This window comes from Scyliorhinus torazame, chromosome 3 (assembly GCF_047496885.1).
Source record: "Scyliorhinus torazame isolate Kashiwa2021f chromosome 3, sScyTor2.1, whole genome shotgun sequence".
Lineage (NCBI taxonomy): Eukaryota > Metazoa > Chordata > Chondrichthyes > Carcharhiniformes > Scyliorhinidae > Scyliorhinus > Scyliorhinus torazame.
Genome location: NC_092709.1, coordinates 189,845,787 through 189,873,630, shown reverse-complemented (window position 1 = coordinate 189,873,630; position 27,844 = coordinate 189,845,787). Strand labels below are relative to the sequence as shown.

General features: G+C 45.8%; 1 protein-coding gene across 11 annotated transcripts in view; it reads right to left on the bottom strand.

The window, feature by feature from the left end:
• LOC140408856 (LIM and calponin homology domains-containing protein 1-like) overlaps positions 1–27,844 on the bottom strand; it is a 566,047-nt gene that overhangs the window by 224,115 nt on the left and 314,088 nt on the right. For all 11 annotated transcript variants that reach the window (XM_072496648.1, XM_072496651.1, XM_072496649.1 and 8 more), the window contains exon 5: positions 2,318–2,348. In XM_072496648.1, the coding sequence (XP_072352749.1) occupies positions 2,318–2,348 (31 nt within the window). The remainder of the gene's footprint in view (positions 1–2,317; positions 2,349–27,844) is intronic.

Below are 27,844 nucleotides of genomic sequence, written 5' to 3'. Positions count from 1 at the left end.
GGGAGGCCACATCAAGGGAGGCTGCAAGGGCCCGTGCCTCTGAGAGTCCTAGCGACTCTCTTTCTAAAAGTCTCTGACGAATTTGGGGAGAGTTCATACCTGCCACAAATGCATTTCGAATTAGCATGTCCGTGTGCTCGATCGCGCTCACCGGCGGACAGTTGCAGTTTCGTCCCAAAATCAGCAGCGCGCTGTAGAATTCGTCGAGCGATTCTCCGGGAATTTGCCATCTCGTCGCGAGTTGGTGGCGTGCGTAGACCTGGTTTACGGGCCGAATGTAGATGCCCTTCAGCAACGCGAGCGGGAAATCCTCCGCGTCTTCAATAAGCGAGTAAATCTCCGGGCTTACCCTCGAATGCAGGACCTGCATTTTCTGCTCTTCCGTGATCCAGCCGGGGGTTGTTCGGAGGTAGCCTTCGAAGCATGCAGCCAGTGTTTGAACACGGCCGCCGAGTTTGCTGCATGGGGGCTGATCCGCAGCCACTCCGGGGCGATCCGGAGCTCCATAGTCTTTTAAGCTTGCTTAATAAATTGTAGCGCACAATGACTTACACAAGACGAGAAGTGATGAAGTCTATCGAGGCTTTATTAAGCAAGACCTGTTCCCCAGCAGCTCAGTTACTGAATGAGGCTGCGGGGAGAACTCGAGCTCTTATACTCCGCCCCGGCAGATCCAACCAGGACCCGGGACCTGTCAGCCAATAGGCTCGCGGCTTCACAGGTACCATATTACCCCTAATACATACCACCACACTGTATATCACCATGTGTGTGTCTGCATATCATAACAACTAGCTTTCCATTTCCTTTCATATAGTCTCCTAAGTGTCCTCCCCTTAGGTACTCAGATCTGTGGTAGCACTTTAAGGAGTGGCCCTCTGCACCTCAGTTGTGTACAGGCCCTTTAAATAAGAATGCAGTACTTCTGAGATCTGAATTTCCTCCCTGAGGCTCCAGCCCTCAGAGTGTTAGCTCAGCAGGTTTTTGCACAGCGAAAACATCAACACGATCAACCCGCCCTGTGACTCAGCCTCCTGGAAGTGCAAAGGGCTTTCACAGTGAGTCAATTTTTCTTTCATATTCTTTTAAAACAAATATAATTGAGAAACTCAATCACTAACTAAAAGCCCCTTCAAGGGGTAACTGGTAAGTCACCAGCTTTCACTGACTGGGTTACTGAAGGCACATGTACATTAATTAAGCAGGCAGGATGAAATCCCACCAAATTGCGTGTCAATCATATGCAAGTGAGCCATTAAGCACTTCAGTGAGTTTCCCACTGCGAAGAGGTGAGTTTCCGTTTTGTTATCTTATCGCCGCTAACTTAACTTCCTGATGGAAGTTTGATGCACAGCCTCCCATGCAATACACCGTGCCCACCACCATCTTGCCTGCTCCAGCGAGCTCCATGTCCAGCCCACTCTCTGACCACTCATCAGTTGAACAAAATAGGCCCAAAGTAAAATATTCACATTTCCTCCAGACTCTTCACATATCTGTCATGTTAAATATGGGATACATGAGTGGAACACCATGGGCGGGATTCTCTCAGCCCGGGGCCGGGCCAGAGAATCCCCGCGGCCAGCGCGATTCGCGCCACGCCGCCCCGACACGCAATTCTTGCAGAGCGGAGAATAGGCGCCATTGGCCGGCGTGGTTGGCGCGGCGCAGGTCGGGGGCCCCTCTACGGGCCCCCCCGCCAATTCTCGGCCCGGGATGGGCTGAGCAGTCGTCGTAAAAAACCCGAGTCCCGCCGGCGCCGTCCACACCTGCTCTCAGCCGCCGGGAACTCGGCGTGGAAGGATCGGGGGGCGTCCTGTGGGGATGGAGTGGGGGTCTGACCCCGGGGGAGGGGGGGGCCTCCGATGTGGCCTGGCCCGCGATCGGGGCCCACCGATCGGCGGGCCGGCCTCTCTGACTGGGGGCCTCGTTTCTTTTGCGCCGGCCCCTGTAGCCCTGTTGCGTCGGAGCCGGCACAGCGAAGGGTACCACTGTGCATGTGCGCGCTGCGCCGGTGCCACTGCGCATGCACGGACCCCGCAACGCCTAGTTTACGACAGGATCAGCAGCTGGAGCGGTGTGAACTACTCCAGTGCCGTGCTGGCCCCCTACAGGGGCCAGAATTGCTGATCCTGAGGCCGTGTTGACGCCGTCAAGAAACACCACGGCGTTTCAGACGGTGCCAACACTTAGCCTCGGGATCACAGAATCCCGCCCCATGGGTTTACATTGGCATAGGTTTTGGCACAAAATCATGAAGGCAGTTTTTCTCTTTTTTAATACAAATAACCCATAAAAAGTTAGAAAAGGCACTTACATTTTTCATTTTCCTGCTGAACTCTGATACCCTGAGTTAACAAAAGAGACAAAATGATTAATTAATATACGAAATGTGACATTACTCACCTATTAATAATTTTGTTGGTCATACAGTTTATTCAAATTTGAACCAACAACAATTTTTTTTTCAGGAAAAAGCATATTGTATTGCTTCTATTTCTTCTAACACTTAATAAATTTTTGTGAGGGCCACGAAGAATCCAGCACGAGTTTCAAGGATACAAAGAAATAACATTTATTTACAATAACATATATACACACAACACCAGCAACCTCGCTTGCTGCTTACTCCTTCCTGCTGGTTCCAAACTGGCCAGCTTTATTTATACAGGGAATCTGCTAATGATTTCTCTGCCCCCCTCATTGGGGAAGCTCATACTCCCACAGGATTGTGGGATTGTCATTAGTCCCCAGCCAATGGTAAGCAGGCAGGTCATAACATAAATAAAACAACTTGCTTTTCTTGGAGGGGTATTTTTGGGCAAGTGTTCCCCTTTGTTCATGAAATGTGCCTTGCTTCTTCTTCCTCTGTCTGACTTGTTATCTTGGAACTGGAGTTCAGGTATGTGAGATGGTCATTAATAAATTCATTAAGGAATTCAGATGGAACCTCTTTCCTCCGAGTGTGGTGAATGTGTGACTCGCCACCACATGGAGTGGTTGAAGCAAGTATCACAGTTGTATTTAAACGGAAGCTAGAAAAGCCACGACGGGGAAAGGGATGGGAGAAAGCTCATGCGGAACATAAACACCAGCACAGATCTGCTGGGTTGAATGGCCTGTTCCCTGACTGCAAAGCTGATGCAATTCCCTGGATGGGACATCAGGTTTGAATTATTTTTCTTTTAAAGTCATTATATTACGAACAATTTTGTATGAATTATGATCATGCATTTTAAAATGCGAACTTTGGAGACCCTGCTATTCTAATTTCCTTACAGTTAATGAATGATGCATCTTTAAGACTCAGTCGCAAGTGATTAATTGCAATATTTCAACCATAATCTTAGGAACATCAGCATAACAAAGGAGTTACCCTATTCTTAATTTCTGGCACACATGAAACAAAGTTTTGCATTTAGGTAAAATGCAGGAGCGGATTTTCATTTCAGCATCATACAATGTGAAATATCTTTCCCTCATTAATATTTATGATATTCTAGCATGTCGCAGGTTCAGTCAAGCAGGAACAAGGGAATTAGACTTGTTATCAGAAGAGGAAGAATGTGCAGGTTTATGGGAAGAAAGCAAGGGAATGGCATCAGGCGAGTTGCTTGTTTGCATAGTCAGCGCAGACATGGCAGGCCAAATGGCCCCCTGTGCAGGAACGCTTCTGTGATTTAGAATCCATTCATTATATATTAACAAGAAAGAAGATAGCACCATTCGTGGGGAAATGTCAAAAGGATAGAAATTGTGTCACCTGATATAAATGTATAAATAACCAAAGAGGTAATTCCATGAATAGAATATCATTGAAAGGCAGTACACTAGTTAACCATGCTTTAAGTTTGGAAAACTGTAGTATCTTGAAAGACTGGCAACCACCAAGTAGAATAATGAATGAATGGTTTATTAAGGCAAATACCTATTTACAGAGAGTGAGATAAATGTTACTGTATTCCATACTATCGGACTCCAAACTGCAAGGGAAAACCCGCGCTTGTGACAATATGGATATTGTATGGGAGTTGTACATGCATCTTACCACCAGATGGTGATCAAGAGCATTCACATATATATCACGTGCCAACCCTTGATTCGGGAAGTACGTGCTTAGGCGTGAGAGAGTAGTTGCATATTTGAGAGTTCTGTAGAGATAGTTATAGCATAGTTTATTTTAACAACCTCGTACTTAGGAATTTGTTTGAATCTAGTTTAAGTAGTGTTAATAAATCAGCGTTGTTAATTTACATAACTTGATGTTCTTTGTTCAACACTACGCATTCAAGACATCCAAAGAAAACAGAGAACATCACAGCGCCCAGTCCCAGGATTTGTGCGCTCCAGCCCGATAGGCTGAACAGGTCACATGACCCTCTGAATACTTGCCCCTTCTTGAGCAGTTTGTGTATGGGTGCCAATAATGTAGAAAGATTAAGGATAAATCTTTCATAATAATTCATAAATAAGATTTCAATTCTGATGTATTACTGGGGTAATGTTTGCTTAATTGCTTTCATCTTCACCTCCAAAGGCATCAGCTCGAAAACCTAAGCATGTCACTTTGTGAGCTTGGAAGTGCATATTTCCTTTTTCAGCCTTCTTAAATCTTTTTAAAACTTTGTCGAGATTTGCTAGGTGCTCCTCTTTGTATGCTCTGATCATCAGTACATCGTTTAGATAGAAAACCAAGTTGGGTATCATAGAATCACCACAGTGCAGAAGGAGGCCAGAAGGACGGATCTTGTAATAAGCTTGCCATCGTGCTCCGGAGAATTACACATGCCAATGAGACACTGAAGGGTAGCTGGGTATACTCATATAGGCTTTTGTTGGTATTTATAGTATCGGGAGGCGGTAATCGAGAGATCCAGCAGAATGGTTTTGGCACCTGGTTCAAATCCCGCCAAGGCAGATGGTTAAATTTGAATTCAATTTTTTAAAAATCTGGAATTAAAAGTCTATTGATGACCATGAAATCATTGTTGTAAAATCTTAGTTGGTTAAATGTCCATTAGGGGAGGAAATCTGCTGTCTTTACCTGGTCTTGCCTGCATGTGACCCCAGATCCACAGCAATGTGGCTGACTGTTAACTGCCCCCTCAAGGGGAATTAGGGATGGACAATAAATGTTGGCCCACATCCCATGAACGAATAAAAAAATTCCGAGATGCCTTGTCTAATCATAATTGTTGATGCACATGGCTCACATCAAGTTAAATCTTTAATTCTTAGGATTGGTTATCAGTCCACGGTTAATTTGTAGACCCTACATATCATACTGGTTCGGTTTGGCTTAACCACTGTCACAATGGGAGCTGCCCCCTCCAAAAACTGTAGAGATTGATGATGCCTAATTCTTCTAGCTGCTCGAGTTCAGACTTAACACTCTCATGTGAGGCATAGGGGACAGGTCAGGCTCTGTAAAACCTGGGCATGGCCTCAGAATGCACATAAATCTTTGCTTTTAGGCTCTGTGTCTTTCCTAATTCATCTTAGAAAAACTCCTGGTACTTTTATAAGACGTCATGAAAATTTCCTTAGTTAATTTTGAAGATTTCCAGGCAATTTAATCTAATTTGGCGAAGCCAATCTCGCCCATCAGACTTGGCCCTTGGTCCCCCATTATTATTAGAGGCAGTTGGACTGACTGGTGTCAGTAGCTTGTGGGCTTTGTGCTTGTTCATCAGATCCTTAAAGTTTTCCCAGTACATGTAGCTAGCCTGACTGTTGTGCTTTTTAACTTCAGGGCTGGACTCCACCTTGTAAATAACAATATTTCTATTCACCAAAAATGTAGCAGAGGCACCCTTGCCCACCTCCATTTTGAGTGGCTGACTATTACCAAATATACAATCATAATTGGGGTCTTCTTGCCCACCTTAATGTTGTTTAACTCATATACTTCAGATCCGTTTCAGGGATATCCTCAGCACTGTGTGCTGGGGTCAGAATTTTTGACCCCGGTAGGCTCTGCTTATTCTTGCACTTTCTCCTAATGTGCCCCATCCTATTGCAGGCATAACATACAGCTTCCTTGAATTTATATCGCCCTTGGGCAGGATCTCCCCCACACCAATAGCATTCTTCTTAATCCTGGTCTGTGGACCAAATTCCCTACACCTCTTCACTCTCTTTAGCTCTGAGCTTCTTTGCTGATTGCTTTCTGCACCTTCAGCTCTGGTGCCATGGCTATCAGTGGCTTCCCACCAAACTTGGTGGGCATTGCCTGCTTGCACACTTCGCGGTTCCATTGTTCCTCCCCGTCCCTCCTTCTCGGCACTTTCCATACTCTGGGTGACCTCCAATGCCTTATTTAAGGTCATCTCTGCCTCTGCTATTAATTTTGTTTGTAGGGCCATGTCGTTAGAACCACAGACTAACCTGTGTTATGGGCCAGGGTTTAGAGAACCCCAAAGTGCATCATGGAGCTCACCTGACCCACAACTTTTACTAGATTGTGGTATGGGTACCACATGGCCCACTCGACAGGTGTGGTATAGCAGAAATGGAAAAGTATTCTTTAAAGCAAAACAATGGCCGCTATTCCCCCCCCCCCCCCCCCCCACCCCCCGCCGGGTGGGAGAATGGCCGGGGCGCCACACAAACCGCGCCACGCCGCCCTGACCTCCACATGCGATTCTCCCACGTCCTGGAAACCAGCGGCGCGCGATTCGCACCGGGCCGCTCGGAGAACCGGCGAGCGGCGATTCTCCGGCCGGATGGCCGATCGGCCACTACGACACGAAAGCTTCCCACCGACGGCGTCCACCCCTGGTTGCTGTCGGTGGGAACTCTGCGGGAAAGCTGTGGGGGTGGGGGGGGGGGGGGCTGTGGGGGGGGGGGGGGGGGGGGAAGGGGGGCTCCTTCACCGGGGTGCCTCCGATGGGGTATGGCCCGTGATCGGGGCCCACCGGTCGCCGGGCCGGCCTCTCCCCACCCCCGGGCCTACCTCCTTCCGCGCGTGGCCCCAGAACACAGACTACATGTTGGTGAGGGGCCAGCGTGCGTAAGATGTTCCCTGCACATGCGCAGGATTGGGCTGCCCCAACTGCGCATGCACAGGATTGGGGTGCCCCAACTGCGCATGCGCGGGTTGGCGCGGCGCACATTTGGTGTGAACCGCTCCAGCGCCGTGAATAGGTCGTGTCCAGACCCCGTTTGCGCCGTCGTGAAACGCAACAGCATTCACGACGGCGCAAACACCTGGCCTCAATATCGGAGAATCGCCCCCAAAGTTTATTCTATGAACTCAAGTTAACCTTTTTAAAACATACACTGAACATCTTAGCAACCATTAATTCAAATACAACCCCCAAAGACTACAACTCTAAGTAAACCTTTAAGCTTTCCTTTTTAACATCCATGCGACTTAAAAACAAAACCTTTATGAGAAGCACATCAGGTTAAAGTCACTACTGAAAACATTTATAATTATGAATTCACCAAATGATCAAGAGATAGTCTTTTGATAGCAGGGAGAACAGCAGTACACCTTCTTGGTCTGGCTTCAGCCCCAACACTGAAAATGAAACTAAAACACACCCTGCAGCAAACAGCCTAAAGTGAAAGTAAAAAGCTGACAGACAGCTCAGCTCCACCCACTCTCTGAAATCACTGCACTAGTAAACACCCATTTCTTAAAGGTACTTTCACTGCAGATATTTATATACATACCCATTTATGAACACCCATTTCTTAAAGGTACTCTCACATGTTACCTCCCCCCAAGAAAAAATAAATAAACCATCCACTTCAAGATGGTTTCATTTTTCACCTTTTCACTATCCTTTAAGAAATGCACACAGTAAATATACTTTTTCATTTCCAAAAACAACACACGCAAACAGGTATAATAATATAATCCATTTTTTTTCGTTCCTCCAAATGAAATCCTTCCAGATTGACAGTCTCTTTGAACAAGAAGGTCTCTGCACGATCCATCCATTTCTCTACGCCTCGGCATTTCTCTTTAAAGCCAGGCACTTTAGATCAATCTGATCACAGAGTCCCTTGCAATTCTCCAACACAGGAGCATTGGTTATCACAACTTTCAGGCCGTCAAATGCCTGTTGAAAGTCCGCTGTCCACTGAAATTTTTGACGTTTCTTCAGCAAGTCCATCTGTGGGGCAATCATGCTCCAAACCTTTTGCACAAATGTTCGATCAAATCCACTCATTCCAAGAAATCGCATTATTTCCCTTTGTCTCGAGGTATTGAAAACTCCTCAAGGAAAGTGACTTGGGCTTTTCCAAATTCACTTTTGCCTAGGTGTATCACCAAACCCGCCTCCTGAAGGCGATCAAATAACTCCATCAGATGTTTTAAATGTTCTTTCCATGTCTGGCTGAAAATTACCAGATCATCGATGTATTTCGCACAATTCGGCAATCCTGAAACGACTTTATTAGTTAACCGTTGAAATGTGGCTGGGGCATTTTTCATGCCAAATGGCATAACTTTGAATTGGCATATACCACCTGGAGTCACACATGCTGAAATCTCCTTCGCCCTTTCGGATAAAGGTACCTGCCAGTAACCTTTAAGTAAATCCAGTTTGGAAATAAAAGCTGATTGTCCCACTTTCTCAATGCAATCCTCCAAATGTGGGATAGGATAAGAGTCCGTTCTTGTAACTGCATTAACCTTTCTATAGTCCACACACAACCATTGGGTACCGTCTGGTTTTGGTACCATCACTATGGGTGAGCTCCATTGGCCGCAACCCACTTCAATTATGCCATTTTTAAGCATACTGTATGGATGTTGTTTGATTGGAACAGCATTTCCCACATCTACGTCATGTATAGCCATTTTAGTACTTCCCAATTTATCTCTGCAAACTTGCCCATGTGTATCAAGAACTCTTTCAGGTCAGTTTGTTTTTCCTCTGGAAGGTAACTCAACAATTTATCCCAATTTTTAAGAACATCCTCATTTTCCAATTTAATTTGAGATATGTCAAATCACAGTCATCTGGATTTGGTTCTTCACTTTGTGTTAGAATCATTAAAACCTCCTCCTTTTTCTCTCCTTCCCTTTGAAAGTGCGTTTTAAGCATATTCACATGATACACTCGGTGAGTTTTCCTTCTATCTGGTGTTTTTACCACATAATTTACCTCACTTAATTTCCTTTCAATCTGATAAAGTCCACAAAACCTTCCTTTTAAAGGTTCACCTATCACTGGTAACAACACTAAAACTTTATCTCCACTGGCAAAACTACAAACTTTGAATTTTTTGTCCGCTACCCGTTTCATCACATTTTGTGCTACTTTTAAATGTTGTCTAGCCAATTCACCTGCTCTATTTAATCGTTCCCTAAAATTTGACACGTAATCCAATAATGTAATTTCCGATTTCTCACTCACCAATTTTTCCTTAATCAATTTAAGTGGTCTTCTTACCTCATGACCAAAAATTAGTTCAAAAGGATTACATTTGGTCGACTCATTAGGTGCATCCCTAATTGCAAACAGTACGAATGGAGTTCCTTTATCCCAATCCTCTGGATAATCTTGACAATATGCCCTCAACATTGTCTTTAATATCTGATGCCACCTTTCTAACGCTCCCTGCGATTCTGGATAGCATGCAGTTGACTTAAATTGTTTTATGCCTAAGCTATCCATAACTTCTTTGAATAACCTTGAGGTAAAATTTGATCCTTGATCCGATTGTATTTCTGTGGGTAGTCCATATCTAGTAAAGAATTTAAGTAACTCCTCCACGATCTTTTTTGCTGTAATATTAAGTACTGGAACGGCCTCTGGAAACCAAGTAGACACATCCAGTACAGTCAAAAGATATTGATTCCCACTTTTTGTTTTAGGAAGCGGTCCTGCGCAATCAATTAGGACACTTGTAAAAGGTTCCTCAAATGCTGGAATGGGTATTAAGGGTGCTGGTTTTATCACTGCTTGAGGTTTCCCTATCACTTGACATGTGTGACATGATTGACAAAATTTAACTACAGCTACAGTAGTCCAGGCCAATTAAAATGTTTTTTATTTTAGCTTGAGTTTTCCTTATTCCCAAATGACCTCCCACTGGTACCTCATGTGCAACTCGCAACACCTCCTTTCTATACCCTACCGACAATACTACTTGATGAACTTCTGCTCACTTTCCATCCGCCTGCATATGTAAAGGTCTCCATTTTCTCATCAAGACATCACTTTTACCGTAATAACACTCTGGTATACTCAGATTCCTCTTCCGTGTATGCTTTCCGATAAATCCGTTTTATTTCTATATCCCTTTGTTGTAACTCCGCCAATTTTCCTGAACTAAAAACATCCACCTCATCCTCCACCTGTCATTTTTCAACCATCTGATTAAGAATCCTTTCTGATAATTGCACTTCACCTTTATCTTCACTCTTTGATTTTTCCTCTTGTTTTAACCTGTGACTTTGCGACCTTGTTACTGCACAATCCGGAAAATTCCCAGGATATTTGTCATTCAACACTTCAGTTGTCTGATTTTCCACTGTCTTATCCACCACAGTAGGCATCACTCCCACCTGCGACCTAGCTATATCATTCCCCAAGATAAACTCTATTCCTGGACAAGGTAGTTTCTCTGTTACTCCAACTACCACTTCACCACTCTTCACTAGACTTTCCAACCTTACCTAATATAATGGAACACTACTCCTCTCACCCTGAATTCCACATATTATCACATTTTCTGGCAACATTCTTCCCAAACTACATAACTCCTCATTTCTTACCATTGAAGATTGACTAGCTCTCGTATCTCTTAAAATTGTGACTTATTTACCTGCCCGTCCTGATACACATGAGTAAACTTTACCCACACAAGTAAATTATTTAAAGAGATCTGGCACCTTCTTATCAATCATCTCTTGATCAGGCTGTAGAATCTTTTGCACCTCCTTCGCTTCACTTGGGCTTTCCTTTACCACTTTAACAAACCCTACTGTCTTATCCTGTTTTACCATATCAGCCTTCCCAGTGCTTTTCTTCAACCACCAACATTGTGATTTTACATGGCCTAGTTTATTACAGTGAAAACATTTGACATTTTTAATTTCTTTCCCACCCTCCTGGATTTCTTTTTTAATCTGAGGTACACTCTCATTATCTCCCATCAGATCACCTTTACCTTTATCACTTGAGTATTTCTCATGTCCCCAGTTTCTATCCCTCACAGGCTGAAACTGATGTCAGAAACCAAGCTTTGATTTATGAACTAATTCATAATCATCTGCCATTTCTGTTGCTAATCTCGCAGTTTTAACCCTCTGCTCTTCCACATGAATTCTCACTGTATCAGCAATTGAATTTTTAAACTCCTCCAAAAGTATAATTTCTCTGAGAGCTTCATACGTTTGGTCTATTTTCAAAGCCATTATCCACCTATCAAAATTACTCTGTTTGAGCCTTTCAAGCTCCATATAAGTTTGACCAAATTCTTTCCTTAATTTTCTAAACCTTTTCTGTAGGCTTCAGGCACTAATTCATATGCACCTAAGATGGATTTTTTCACCTCCTCATAGGTCCCAGATACCTCCTCCGGTAGTGATGCATACTCTTCACTAGCCCTATCTACCAGCTTTGTTTGAATCAGTGATACCCACATCTCCTGTGGCCATTTTATTTGTTTAGCTACCGTCTCAAATGAAATGAAAAAGGCTTCTACCTCCTTCTCATCAAACCTTGGCAATGCTTGGACATATTTAAATAGATTCCCACCAAGCCTTCGAGTATGGCGCTCGTTCTCACTATCCTCATCACTATCCACCAACTGTATGTTTCCCTTTACGTCTGCCAATTTTAACTGACTATCATGTTTCATGGCCATTTTCTGAAGTTCAAACTCTCTCTCTTTATCTTTTTCCCTGATCTGTATCTCCCTTTCTTTTTCTTTTTGTTCTGCTAGGACGATTCTTTGTTTTCCTTTCTTCTCTCCCTTTTTCCTCTCTCTCTCTTTCTCTTTCTTTTTCTTCTCTCTCTCTCTTTCTCTTTCTTTTTCCTCTCTATCTCTTTCGTATTTTAGCTGCTTTAATTCTTTCTCATGTTTATTTGTTTAATTCGTAACTGAATTTTTGCTATTTCCAATGAGTCAAACTGTATCTCAGGCAACTTTAAATGCTTAGCTACCGCCATAATTACCTTATCTTTTTGCATTCACCAAATGAATTCACCAAGTGATCAAGAGATAGTCTTTTGATGGCCGAGAGAACAGCAGTACACCTGCTTGGTCTGGTTTCAGCTCCAACACTGAAAACAAAACTAAAACACACCCTGCAGCAAACAGCCTAAAACGAAAGTAAAAAGCTGAGACAGCCCAGCTCCACCCACTCTCTGACATCACTTCAGTAGTAAACACCCATTTCTTAAAACTCTCACTACAGATATTTACATACATACCCATTTATTAAAGGTACTCTCACATGACACCTGTCTCTCAACATATTGTTGAGTGCAGATCTGAACTCGCACTGTTCAATCATTTGTTTTAGGCATGCCATGAATGCCACTGTCATTTGCCCTGTGGTCCTTGTTGTCGAATTAAATTTTATCACTGCATTATCACCAAAGGTTTCAGGTGATAATGTCTCTTGACTAATTCCACGAGCTCCTCAAAAGCTTTGGAGTTGGAGGTTTCTGGAAAGGTCAGACTCACCAGGTTATAGAGCAGTGCCCTGCAGGCTTTTCCCCACCCCTCAATTTCATTGGCTTAAAAGAAATAGCACAGATATTTGGCATGTAGCACCCATTGCTTTGTGTTAGGATCGATTGGCTCAAGTTTCCCCCAAAAGTGGGAATTTTGACACTCACAGACTGAAGGACAAGTTTGCTTCAAAAAAATGGTTTCCACACAAGGTCTGCTCTCCCGATTCCTGTAGCAATAGGACAGGCACTCCAATTGATTCTCATTGACAGATGTAGTATCTTGAAAGACTGGCAACTCCCAAGTAGATTAACAAATAAGTGGTTTATTAAGGTAAATAGCTATTTACAGAGAGAGAGAGATAAATGTTACCGTACGCCATGTCTCCAAAGTGCCAGAAAAAATCCATGCTGAGTCCTAGGATTCGCACACTCTGGCCCGATTGGCCGAATGGGTTGCATGGCCCTCTGAGAACTTACCCCTTAAAGGTGCTCGCGACAACAAAAACCTTGTGAGTTAAAGGACACAAAGGCTTCAATATTAGCCACACACCACACCTCTCACCCCCAACAGGTAAAAAGGGTTTTGAGTTGGCTGATAAGTCCAAGGCACAATCTGCAGAGTCTGCCACATGGGAGGGCAGGTGATGCTTGAAGGGTCAGGTAGATGAGCTGCTGGGAGATTTGAGCGTTCTCTTCAATGTTTGGGTTTGCCTGTGCATGTTCCCGACAAAGTAGGTCTCATGATCTGCTCCGTCGCCTTCCCAAATGAACTTGGGTCGGCCACAAACTAGAGACTTTAATTACTGGGGATGTTTAACCTTCTCAGGAGGGGTTTGAGGACATCCCTATATTCCGCTATCCTCCTGGGAGTCTCCTGCCTCAACCGAATTCCAAGTAGAGCAGTTGCTTCAGGAGCCTGGTGTCAGACTTACTTACGAACAACATATACTGCCCAGGAGAGCTGATTTTGAGAGAAAAGCACCTCGATGCTGGGCATGTGGCTTGGAAGAGGACAATGCTGTTGTCTTGCCTTTTTTGCCACTGGATTTGGAGGATCTTTCTTGCCACTGGATTTGGAAAGCTACACTCCTAGTAGATCTCCAGTATTTTGAGACACCTTCTGTAAGTTGCCAAGTCTCCAAGGCATATGGGAGCACAGGAATCACGACTGCCCAGTAAACCATGGCCTTCGCCTTGGGTTTGAGATCCTTTTCCTCAAATGCTCTTTTCCTCAGTCTGTGGAAGGCTGAGCTAGCACATTGGAGTTGATGATGAATTTTGTTATCTCTGTCTGCCTTATAAAGGAGGCTTCCAAGATATGGGAAATTTTCCACATTTTTCACCATTCATCCAGAACACACTGTTGATCTTCATCGACAGGGAGAGTTGTGTTATAGGAGGTAAATGGAAGAGGATTTAGTTTTCTGGGTGCTCAGTGAAAGGCCCATGCTCTCATGCTTCAGAGAAGGAGTCGACAATGACTTGGAGCACAGTTTCTGAGTGAACACACATACAAGTGTCATTTATATACTGGAGTTCTGTGACTTAAGTTGAAGTGGCGTTGGTTTTGAATTGATGGCGGCGTAGGGTAAACAGTTTAATGTCTGTTCTATAGATTATCTCCATGCCGGTGGGTAGTTTGCTGGAGGTGAGGTGCAGTATTGTAGTGAGGAAAATGAAAAGGATTGGTGTGGTGGCACAGTCTTGTTTGACCCCAATCTTTCCTGAAATACGGCCCGTGGTGGTTCAGTTGAAGAGGATCATGGCTTGCAAGGAATAATGCATGAATGGAAACTATCACACTCCCTGTATAATTTGTGAATAGCAAATTTGTCATTCAATCTTGACATTTTCCAAAGGCATTCTACTGCTGCTGATACACCACTGTAAAAAGGAAGCAGCCTTTGGGCCTATTTGAAAGGGAATTAAGAGCTGAAAAAGCAGTTTGTGCTGAGCCTTAAACTGTGGAGGAAGCTGATCCTCTCAAAGCACTGAGTAAAGAGTTATGACAGCTTGGGTTGCATAGATAGCTTAGAGCAAATATTTTTTCTAAAGGGTCACCTCAAAGAAGTGAACAATAGCTTCTGTTTTGGATAAGTGGGATTGCTCTGCTCAGCATGAAAACAAGCAAAGCTTTTTCACTATTTGAAGCCTTTTCAATTTTGATCACCATTTTTATACAATTGTTGCAAGTTTTTTCTTCCAATTTTCTCACTTTCTCTTAGTTTTAAGGTTGCGACAGAAAATGATTCCATGCTCACTGGTGGCCTACATCAGAGCAATCCGCTGTTCTGCTATTATTGGCAGAATGTGGAGGTGATCACACAGCCAAGCCTAACCTCATCCTCACCTTATGTCCCCAGGAAATGGTTGATATTTTTTATCCTTTACCCAATGGTACTGAAACAATTGTAATATTCCCACCATCACACCAGCTCAGATCAACTACTCTACACAGTGTGCCAATCCAACCTGGGATTCCCAGTTTTGTCAACTCAGGACAACACACACACGCACATTGACCTGTCAGCCATTAGCAGAGTTCTTGTGGGCTTCAGAAAAAATGAATAGATACATATTTTAGAAGGGGGATTAAATCATTTGTCCATAATTTTACCCATGGTGCCAGTGTGAGTAGGAAATGGAATGTCCTTATTATTTATACTTTGTTTTTGCTAAAATTAAGAAATAAGATCATTTTTTAACCTCAAAGTAGGAGGTGTTTGGAATGATTCATGTCTGTTTTTCAACAGAGGCTCCTGTGTTGTATAAGCTATGCTCTGATTATGATTCAGGATAAAACTGTTTTTTTCCTTCATACACTAGGGGTTTTAAATTTTAAAACAAAAAATCTGTAATCATTGCATATACCCTGGTTGCCATCTCTCCCTGAATCCATTCAGTGCAGCTCTAATAATGAGGTTAATTGGCATCTCCCCAGGGCACTGGACTACATTGGGAGTGATGCCAAACTGCAACCTTAGTGAGTGAGTTAACTGAATGGCTAAAGGGACTAATGAAGTGTAGAAATGCTGTGTTATAGCATTCTAGATCAATTATGTAACTGTTCTGCTTTCTCTGTTTTGTCTGTTGATTATTAACTGCATTCCAATATAAAGAAATCTCACAGACTTCTGATTTCATGGACTCCACTTAAACATCAAATTCAATCATGACCGAGGCACACACAGCATAATCAGGCTACAAAGTTGTTCTTACTAAATTCTGAGGACTTCCCCAGAGCTGGGCAAGCTCTCTCATAAACAACAGATTCATACCAATAATGTCCTAACTATTTAAAATAGTAATTCAAACTTCCAGTTAATAGCCAAAATGATAACACAATACGATTTCACGTTTTAAGTGTTTAACAACACATTAAAAGCATTATTGACGAAGCACTATTTTTGTTGCCAATTTACACTTTAAACTACATATCAGACCATTTAACACAACCGAAAAAATACCACAATCAGATATATGTTACACTATCTTTTAAGTAAACATTCAATTCTCTCAGAATCTATCCAAAATTATTCTTAGTGTCATGTGAGAGTACCTTTACGAAATGGGTGTTTCTAAATGGGTGTGTATATAAATATCTGTAGTGAGAGTACCTTTAAGAAATGGGTGTTTATTACTGCAGTGATGTCAGAGAGTGGGTGGAGCTGGGCTGTCTGTCAGCTGTTTACTTTTGTTTTAGGCTGTTTGCTGCAGGGTGTGTTTTAGTTTCGTTTTCAGTGTTGGAGCTGAAGCCAGACAAAGCAGCTGTACTGCTGTTCTCTCTGCAATGAAAAGACTATCTCTTGATCATTTGGTGAATTCAGAATTATAAATGTTTTCAGTAGTGACTTTAACCTGATGTGCTTCTGTTAAAGGGTATGTTTTTTTGTAAGTCTTCTGGATGTTAAAAGGACAGCGTAAGCATTACTTAGTGTTGTACCCTTTGGGGGTTGTATTTGAATTAATGGTTGCTAAGATGTTCACTGTTTGTTTTAAATAGGTTAACTTGAGTTCATAGAATAAACATTGTTTTGCTTTAACACACCTGTAGAGTGGGCCATATGCTCCCCATACCACAATCTATTAAAAGGCGTGTTTGGTGCGATGCTTTTAGTGTGTAGACATGTGTGTCAGTTATTTTGAAAAATACCTTTGTTGCTAACTTATGCATGTTGTTTACTTCTGCCAACTTAAATATTATGTAGTCCAGGAATTTTTATTTTTATTTTAGAGTACCCAATTATTTTTTTTTCCAATTAAGGGGCAATTTAGCGTGTCCAATCCACCTAACCAGCACATCTTTGGGTTGTGAGGGTGAGACCCACACAGACAGGGGGAGAATGTGCAAACTCCAAATGGACAGTGACCTGGAGCTGGGATTCGAACCCAGGTCCCCAGCGCCATAGGCAGCAGTCCTAACCACTGCTCCACCGTGCCGCCTTTTGTCTAGGAAATTATCGAGTTTTGTGGCTTCAAGTTTAATGGAAGGGTGATGATTAGTAAGGATATTTATGAATTCTTATCATTCTGCTAAGTCTAAATAGTCCATATGTCAATGCAAATACAGACGGTAATGTTACTACTTGACTGCATCATTGAATAAAAGAGTTAGTGAAAATGAAAAAGGAGCCTCTGAAACCGAACCCCCCGAACCCCCCCCCCCCCCCCCCCCCTCCCAAAATCAAACAGTGGCCCTTAAGAAAATCTCAAGAAGTTTACTGGAAAAATATATATTTTGGCCCCTGAAATGGATATTAAGCTTCAGGATAGGGTGCCAATCAAGCAGGCTGCTTTTACTTGGGTGGTACCCAGCTTCTTCAATGTTGATGGAGCTGCACTCATCAAGGCAAGTGGTGAGTATTCCATCACTCTCCTAATTTATGCTTTGTAATTGGCGGGAAGGTTTTGGGGAGTCAGGAGATTAATTATTTGCTGCAGAACACCCAGTCTCCAACGTATGCTTGGATTTATATGCCTGGTTCAGTTAAATTTCTGGTGAATGGAGTCTCCTCAGGATGTTAATGGTGGTTTCAGTGATGATAATTCCATTGAATGTCAAGCAGAGGTGGTTAGAATTCTCTCATGTTGCAGATACGTACCTGGGAAATAGGGCCTGCAGAGAACCATTTGGCACTTCAAACTTGCTCCACCTTTCAACAAGAAAATGGCTGATCATCTAGTCCACCGTTCCATATTATCCCTTAATTCCATTTGTACCCAAAATTCTCAATCTTGAATATACTCAGTGCCTGGGCATCCAAAACTCTCAGAAGTAGAGCATTCCTAAGTTTCACACCCCTTTGAGTGAAGAAATCTCTCCTCATTTCAGTCCAAAATGAGACTGTGACCCCTGTGTTCTAGATTTCCCTGCCAGTGGGCTGTTTTTGCCGCATTTAACCTGACAAACCCCTTAAGAGTTCTATGTTTCAATTAGATTATCTTTTATTCTTCTACACGCCAGAGAACATCGGCCTAGTCAATTCGATCACTCCTCGTAGGACAAGCCCCTCATCTCATGGGCCAGTCAAGTGAAACTTTGTTGCTCCGCCTCTAGGGTAAGGTTGTCCTTCGTTAGGTAAGGAGACCAAAGATGCATACAGTACCCCAGGTATCTCCTCAGAAATGTCCTGTCCAACTGCAGTAAGATTTCTTTACCCTTATATTCTCTACTTCAACTGCACTCAACCAGAAATGTCAGGTGGATGATCCTTCTTAGCCTCTTCTTGAGGTGTTCATCATCAGAGATGCTAGTACTCAGTCTTCAGGAATGGCCCCACTTCTCTAAAATGGCTGCCCGCTGTGCAGTCGCCTCATCTCTTTGGATGTACTGCTGACCCAATGTGTTTCCCATGCATCTTGCATCACAATCTCAAGGACTCGTTAACTGTCTCAACAGATAACTTGCCACTTTTAGTGTGTTGCCATGACCCCCAAGAAGTTATCTCCGCCAAATGATTTGAACAGATAGGTGTTTGATTGCTGGCACAGACATGATGGGTAGAAGGGCCTCTTTCTGTGCTGTAAAACACTGACTCTAAAATCACTGGAAGGTAGGAAGGTCTTGTGAAACTTGCATGCCGTTCACCACTGCAATGTTCTCAACATGCCCCCCACCAAACCTACCTCTGCCTTTCGATGAAAATTCAGCTCTCGAACTAGGGTGCAAGGATTAGAGACAAAAAACCTCTCAGGAATGAAATTACACATGATGGGCTGGAGAAATTTGGAACATTTTTCCACCAATGGAAATTGATGGCAGATCAATTGTTAATTTTAAGTCTGAAGTTGATAGATTTTTGATAACAAAGATATTAAGAGATATAGGAAATGAGCAGACAAGAGGGGGCAACACGGTAGCACAGTGGGTAGCACTGTTGCTTCACAACTCCAGGGTCCCAGGTTCGATTCCCGGCTTGGGTCACGGTCTGTGCGGAGTCTGCACATTCACCGTGTGTCTGTGTGGGTTTCCTCCGGGTGTTCCAGTTTTCTCCCACAAGTCCCGAAAGACGTGCTGTTAGGTAATTTTGACATTCTGAATTCAGAAGACAGGTTTAAGGGGCAAAGTGGCCTACTCCTGCTCCTGTGCTCCTATAGTACGATCCACAACCTCAGGATATCCCATAGAACTTTACGATCAATTAAGTAATCTTGAATGGCAGTCACTGCAGTGATGTAGGAAATGTGGTAGTTAATTTGAGCACAGCATGGTTCCGCAAACAACAGTAGGACAACGTGATCATTTTATTTTAGTGATACTGGATGAAGGATAAATATTAGTCAGGGTACTGGGGAAAATTCCCCTAATTTCTTTTTTCATCAACCTCCTGAGAGGGCCACAGTTTAATGTCTCATCTGAAGGAAGGAGTCTCCAAAGGTGCAGCACTCTCAGCTCTGGATTGTCTGCCTGGGTTATGTGCAGAGTCTTTGGAATGGGCCTTGAAGCCACTGCCTTCTAACTTAGAGGCACGACTGTTACCAACTGATGCAAGGTTGACACCTTGTTTGGTCAGATATACTTATAAGTAGTTTAGCTAATCAGAGAAAACACTCCATCTTAGATATGAAATATTTTGCAAAAATACAAATCATAGTTACCCGGTCTAATAAAAACATCAATTAAACTTTAGCAACATCACTTGAAGAGAGCAGCCAAGCTAATGCTGACAGGCTCTGATTGGCTAGCTAAGTATTTAGGATGAAAGCTCAACTGTTGCATAATTGATCAATGACAATGTAAACAGTGAACCGAGAGCTTCAATTTGAGTCTTATCAGAAAATAATGAAATCCATGGACAATCTTAATGTTAGATTTATATCCTTTCACATGGATAAGTTGATTGTTCTTCCTTACAATCTCTACTTCATGGGAAATATGTATTTGAAGGTATGAATGAATAAAAACCATTCACTCTACCTAAAGGGGAAAACTTCCTGTTTTGTGGCACTTGGCCAAAGCTTTACGTGTAGGGCAGCCTATCAGGGGTGATTCTGCAATCTGGTATTCCCAATCTAGAATTACAGTCCAAGGCACTATAGTTTAGGAAATCATGGACAGACAGTCATATGTCATGACTACTTGGTTAAAGACCACAGAGAGGTTGAGAAAATGAAGAAGTGATAACACATACAGTGACAGTCATAAAGAATTCCAGCAGTTAATTTGATCATGTTTTTTGCGCTGGAATTTTCCTGACAGTTTCTTCAATGGTGTGCCACAACTTCAGTGGGAAATCTATGGGAATCCCAGACAAGCAGCATAAATGTCAGATGATCAGGATGGCCGATCACAAAAATGAATGGACTATGTCCCAGTTATGTGAATATGATGGAAACACAACAAAGGTATTCAAGGGGTACATAACAGACCCTTAAAAAAGAAGAAATTGGAGAGGGTAAGGTGGTCAGAGAGAATAGAAGAGATGTGGGTAGTTTTTTAAAGCAGTTTTGCTTGATGGAACAGTGCTTGAGGAGATTATCATAGAATTTACAGTACAGAAGGAGGCCGTTCGGCCCATCGAGTCTGCACCGGCTCTTGGAAAGAGCACCCTACGCAAGGTCAACACCTCCACCCTATCGCCATAACCCAGTAACCCCACCCAACACTAAGGGTAATTTTGGACACTAAGGGCAATTTATCATGGCCAATCCACCTAACCTGCACATCTTTGGACTGTGGGAGGAAACCGGAGCACCCGGAGGAAACCCACGCACACACGGGGAGGGTGTGCAGACTCCGCACAGACAGTGACCCAAGCCGGAATCGAACCTGGGACCCTGGAGCTGTGAAGCAATTGTGCTATCCACAATGCGACCGTGCTGCCCCTGAAGCAGTTGACAATATCAGTGGGCACAGAGACAAAAATGATTCTTTAGTGATCGTCAGCATCTAAGTGCCAAGCCAAGTGGGGGAGATAACCATGGTTTTCTAAACTCTCTGATCATAGATTCATAGAATCCCTACAATGCAGAAAGAGGCCATTAAATCCATCATGTCTGTACTGACCCTGCAAAAGAGCACCCTATCTATGCCCACACCCCAGCCCTATCCCTGTAATCCTGTAACCCCACCTAACATTTGGACAATAAGGGACAATTAAGCATTGCCAACTCACCTAATGTACACATCTTTGGATAAAGCAGCAGTGGATGACCTTGTTGTTGGAGTTCTGGCGAACAAAGAACAATACAGCACAGGAACAGGCCCATCGGCCCTCCAAGCCTGTACCGGTCGTGATACCACCCTTGGCCCAAAACCCTCAGCACTTCCTAGTGCCGTATCTGTCTATACCCATCCTAGCCATGTATTTGTCGAGATGCCTTTTGGACGCCGTTAATGTATCTGCTTCCACAACCTCCCCTGGCAGCACGTTCCAGGCACTCACCACCCTCTGTGTAAAAAAAACAGTCTTTGATGTTGTCTAGCTGCTTCTTTCACTGTCAGTTCCTTGCTCTTCTTCCATTAAGGCAGTGGTGATGGGTGATGATTAGGCACTCCATGGGTAAGAATTCCATTTGTCTTCTGTCAATATTATTTAAGAGTTCTTTTGTTCTTCCAGCCTCATTCAATATTTCTTCATGCATTCTTTTCCCTGTCTAGCTTATCCTTCGGATCCCTTTTAAGCAGCACTTTTTGAAGCTGTTGGTTTTCTTTTCTTCCTCCTTCCCAATGCTTCACATTATCATTCATTACTGACCAGACAGAACATTTTAGTACACAGATTCTTGTTTGAAGACTCAAACTGACATTTCGTAGAATATTGTTTAATTTTGTAAAAACACTTTTACTTACCCAATCCTTTTTCAGATTTCAGTACTAATTTAGACATTGGGGGCGGTGTTCTCTCAGCCCGGGGCCGTGCCGGAGAATCCCCGCGACCGGCGCGAATCATGCCACGCCGCCCTGACGCTGGACGCAATTCTCCGCAGAGCGGAGAATCGTCGCCATTCACGTGGGGCGAGCAGCTGTTACAAGAAACCCGAGTCCCACCGCTGCGCCATGGAGTAGCCCAGCGGCCACCGGACACCCCAAAGGAGGAGGAGGTGATGGGGTCTGTGCCGGTGATTCCTGCAGGGGAGGTGCTGGAACACTGCAGCACCTCGGACTCTCCCCCTCCTGTCCCTGGCTCATCTGGTGGGCAGCAGGCAGAACGGGTGGCACCATGCCACCCAGGACACCAGAGCAGCAGCCAGGCCCATCCAGGCCCGGATGCCCCAGAACACGCCTGCCAACAGGGTCCCAGGTCGCAAGGCAGGAATCACAGCAGGCCGTCTCCACTGCTGCTGTACCGTCCGTGGAATCACCTAGACGTAACGTTAGTGCCATTAAGGCCAAAAACCTAGACACTAGTTAAGTTGGCACAGGTGCTGTGCACAGTTTAGTTATAGGGGCTAGGGCACAAACCTGTAAATATTTGTTCACATTAAACACCGGTTACTACCTCTCTCATTGCTCTGTCAAATGGGTGTGAGGGATGGGCGGACGTTGTGGGTGGCCTGGGCTCCCCACCTTCCCTGGACCATCCCCACCACCGCCACGCCAGGGATCCAATGGGACCTTGTGATGGAATGACCAGTTCATATGCAGGGATCACCCAGGCGGATGGTGGAAAGTGCTACCACGGGCAGGAGTCAGATGTTGTCAAACAATGTGGAGCACCAGAGCTCATCGTAAAGCGGGTTGTCATCACCCTACATCCTATGGACCAGACCTGCTGTTACTGCAAGCCCAGGGCCCGCACCCCGTAGTGTGACTGGTATGTATCACGGAGGGGGTTACACGTGGGGTGCAATTGGGATGGGTTGGGATGCAGTGTCCGTACCCCTGGCTCTGTCCACCCCACCTCCTAGTCAGTGAACCTGGAGGCGATCAGAGCGTCCTGTTAGCGTTGGCCCTGGCGCACACGTTGTGCGGCCTCCCATGCCTGCCTAGGCCCATGTCCTGCCCATCCTCACCCTCCCCTGCATCCTCCTGATGATCACATATCAGCTGCACGTTCATCGAGTGGAACCCCTTTCGATTTGTATGGAGCGGCCTGCCATCTGCAGGTGCTCGTAGGACAACATGTATCCTGTTGATCACCCCCTGGACTGGGGCATGTCGACGATGGCGGCGAACCCCGGTGCCTGGGCATCCTGGTGGGCTCGGTCCATACTGAAGTGGGTGTATTGGGCCACATGGGCATATTGGGCCTCCGTGATGGTGTGGATGCACCTGTACACCAAGGTCTGTGAGATCCTGGACAGGTCCCCAAGTCGCGTAACAATTCAGGGCAACCGTACCTTCATCAGGAGTGGGTGTCCTCCCCCATGCCCCGCAGTGCCAGGTGTGCCATCATCTGGCAGATATGTCGCCCTGTCTCTCTGCTCAGCCGGAGTCGTTGACGGTATGCCCGGTCCGGCATGTCCTCGAATGACAGGCGCTGCCGGTACACACGAGGCCTCTGGTGGCACCTCCTTGGCAACTCCTCCACCTCAACCTGTTAGGCGGATGACTCTCCAACCTGTGCGGTTGCCACCTGTCCCTCTGTGGCGCATGCTCTGCTGCTGCATGCTCCACAGCTGACCGCTCCGCTGCTTCCCGCTCTGCTGCTGCCCACTCTGCTGCTGCATGCTTCGCCGCTGCCCGCTCCTCTGCTACAGCTTCCTCCTCCTCCTCAAGCAACAGCCACTCGTACAGCCACAGGGCATCCCCCAGTGCTGTGGCGACTAGCAGGAAGGCCACTATTGCTGGTTGAATTCCAATATCCTTTGTCTGCTGGGGCTGAAAGGCCGACATGTTAGCATGGTGCATACCCCCGTGCCCGACCAGGCCCAATGCGCTACCCGATGGTCTCAGTTGGCACCACGGACTCTACCCCCGTATGTCCCTCCCCCCATCCCTGTCGATGGCCAGCACCCCGTAGTGTGACTGGCATGTATCACGGAGGGGGTTGCACGCGGGGTGTGATTGGGAGGGGTTGGGATGCAGTGTCCGTACCCCTGGCCCTGTCCTCTGCCCCTGGCGCCCGTCTATGATGCTAGGGGTACTGTTCGCTGGCATTGTCCTCGCCAGGGATATGCACCGTGGTCCCCTTGGGACTACAGTGGGTGTTGCCCTGACAGGGCCGCTGGTGGGTGATGGCTGGGTTGTGGGGGGCGAGGCACCCATGTGGCCGGTGTCACTCTGCAGAATCAAGAGCCAAGGTGAGAGGTCAGTGGGTGCGCAGCAAGATGGTCACCGTAATGGCGGTCCATGCCTGGGCACGGCCCCAGTCCCGTGGGGGGTTACCCCAGCCACTTGGCCTGTTCCCCCCATTCCCCCCCCCCCTCCCCCAGTCCTGGCATGGTCCCCTCACCCCTGCCAGCCCGGCCAGTTTCCGGCCCAGCAGATTGCAGTCACTCCTCTCTGTGTCCCACCTCCTCTCTCTCTCCCTCAGCACCAACCACGCTGGTTTCGCGATTTTTCCAAACACAAGTGAACTGCGCCGTTGGGAACTCGGTCCATCGGAGGAGGAGAATCGCGAGCCCCCAGAGAATACCGGGTTGGGTCCGCTAAAATATGCAAACGGTGTTTACTGTACGTGCATCCCGGATTGCATTGACGCCGCTGTCAAGGAGACAGAGAATTGCGATTTGCTGTCAAATCAGCGCCCACCACGATTTTGGCGCAGAACCGATTCTCCGCCTAATCGTGTTTCTCAATTTCTGTGTTAGCCAGCAGAGAATCCCGCCATAAGTATTTGAATGTCTAATCTAGAATCAATGAACTCCCATTTTATAAAATAAAAGTCAATGGGCGGAATTCTCCGAAATGGAGGCAGAGTGTTCGCGCCGTCGTGAACGCTGTCGAGGTTCACGACGGCGCGAAACGGCCCCTATCCCGACCGAATCAGGGCCCGATAATGGGCTAGGAGCGGCGCCGCGTCATTTACGCGCGCCAGGCCTTGACGCTGCATAAAGGCGGTGCAGCATACATGACGCCGCATAACTGGCGTCACCCGCGCATGCGTGGTTGCCGTCCTCTCCGAGTCCGCCCCGCAAGATGTCTGACAGACCTTGCGGGGCTGCGGAAGGAGGTCCTCCTTCAGAGAGGACGGCCCGATGATCGGTGGGCACCGATCGCGGGCCAGACCCCATTTGAGGCCCCCTGCGATGCATGATCCCCCCCTCGTACCCCGCAGGCCACCCCCCCCAGCGTTCCTGCACTGTTCCCACCGGTAGCGACCAGGTGTGGACAGCACCGGGGGGAACCCGCCGTTTTGGGCAGGCCGCTCAGCCCATCCGGGCCTGAGAATAGCAGAGGTGCCGGAGAATCGCCATTTTGGGTGTCTCGGACGATTCTCCGGCCTGCGCCGCGTGGAACTCGACGGGGCCGTTCTCGCTGCTTGGGTGAATCGTGGGAGGGCGTCGGACTGGCATCGCGGGAAAATTTGGCGACCCAGGCGATTCTCCCAACCCGTGCGGGAGTGGAGAATCATGCCCAATGTGCTGTAAATACTTTGCATGGCAAGATGAACGATGGTAGTCAGGGGCGGGATTCTCCGACCCCCCGTCGGGTCGGAGAATCGCTGGGGACTGGCGTGAATCCCGCCCCCGCCGGTTGCCGAATTCTCCGACACCGGAGATTGGGCAGGGGTGGGAATCGCGCCGGTTGGCGGGCCCCCCCCGGCGATTCTCTGGCCCGCATGGGTCGAAGTCCCGCTGCTAGGATGCCTGTCCTGCTGGCGTGTATTAAACCACCTCTCTTACTGGCGTGACAAGGCGGCGCAGGCGGGCTCCGGGGTCCTGGGGGGGGGGGCGGGGTGATTTGGCCCGGGGGGTGCCCCCACGGTGGCCTGGCCCGCGATCGGGGCCCACCGATCCGCGGGCGGGCCTGTGCCGTGGGGGCACTCTTTTCCTTCCGCCTTCGCCATGGTCTCCGCAATGGCGGAGGGGGAAGAGACCCCCTCCACTGCGCATGCGTGGGGATGCCGTGAGCGGCCGCTGACGCTCCCGCGCATGCGCCGCCCGGCAATGTCATTTCCGCGCCAGCTGGCGGGGCACCAAAGGCCTTTCCCGCCAGCTGGCGGGGAGGAAATCAGTCCAGCGCGGGCCTAGCCCCTCAAGGTTAGGGCTCGGCCGCTCAAGTTGCGGAGGATTCCGCACCTTTGGGGCGGCGTGATGCCGGACTGATTTGTGCCGTTTTTGGCACCGGTCGGCGGACATCGCGCCGATTATGGAGAATTTCGCCCCAGGTTCGTTCTCTTCATAAACAAAATAGATTTACTAAATTCCGGCTCTGTAAAGTCACCGTCTGTTCTTGGTTTAGTTGTGCACCACAAAAATGTATCAAGCAGAGGGGAGAGAGCCAAAGTTCAGTAAAACCAGAAAATGTCAATAAGGTGGGAGGTGGGATTTATCTTATAGCAGCATCATTTCTAAAAACATATTTGCGGCATTGCCCTAGGCAGTGGGCAGGACAATCATTCCCCCTTTCAATAATCATTCCCCCTTTCTTACCACGACTCAAATGCAACAGAATTTGATCCATACTGCTGTAATGTGATAATTATAGGGTAGACATCCGGAAATATTCTTTTGCACAGAGAATGAGCGGCACCTTGAACAGATTATCAGGAGGTGTTGGTTGAGGCCAGAACATGGAACTCACTTGAAAAACATTGAGGCACTCCAAGTAAAAGTGTATGACATGGTGTTTTTGCACGTTGAGGTCAAATAGACTGAACGCCACTTCCATCCAAACTTATCCTGCGACATTATGATTGTGTGATGAAAATAAAGTTACATTCATTTCACCAGTTACAGTACGTGACATGTTTTCAAATCAAAAAAATTAATTTATATAAACTCTGCTGCACTTATTTATTTCCATAGTTTCGTTAATGAAAAGCCTAATTTCCTTTGACACAATGTTTTCTTTTATGATTTAGCTGCCATTTCTTAGTTGTATTTGCTCAAATATAAATAAAAAACACAGTAACTCAAAAAGAACATTGGTGTAAAATGTCTGTCGAACAGCTGCATCTGTTAAGCTTGCCAAAACAATTTGGTGTTTTATTTCAACTAATACAGTGAGAATTACAGAAATCTTGAAACAAATTCCAGATGTCTGGCAATTTTGAAGATATGATCGGCTCAATAGTGCCCATATTTTGGGGGCTATGATTGCCCTTTAAGTTCCAAAATGGTGTCCACGATGTGTCTACACAATTGTAGGGCGAGTTGAGAAAATTCCAGATTGGTGCTGGCGTCAGAATGTGCAGAATGAACATCTGCCAGAAGTATGCATTTGCCATTTTGAAAGAAACAAAAACATACATTTATGTGATACCATTCATAACCACAGGATGTTTCAAATCACTTTACAGTCAATAAAGTACTTTTGAAGTGTAGCCACAGTTGCAGTGTAGGAAATACAGCCGCCAGTTTCTGCACAGCAAACTTCCACGACCAACAATGTGATAATGACCAGATAATCTGTTCATGTGGTGTTAATTGAGAGTTAAATATTGCCCAGGACACCAGGGTAACACCCCAGCTCTTTTGAAATAGTAAGACGTCTTACAACACCAGGTTAAAGTCCAACAGGTTTGTTTCAATGTCACTAGCTCATTTTGAAATAGTGCCATAGGATCTTTCACGTTCACCTCAGAGGGTGGACAAGGCCTCTGTTCAACACTGTTTTTCAAAAGACAGCACCGTCAATGGTGTCG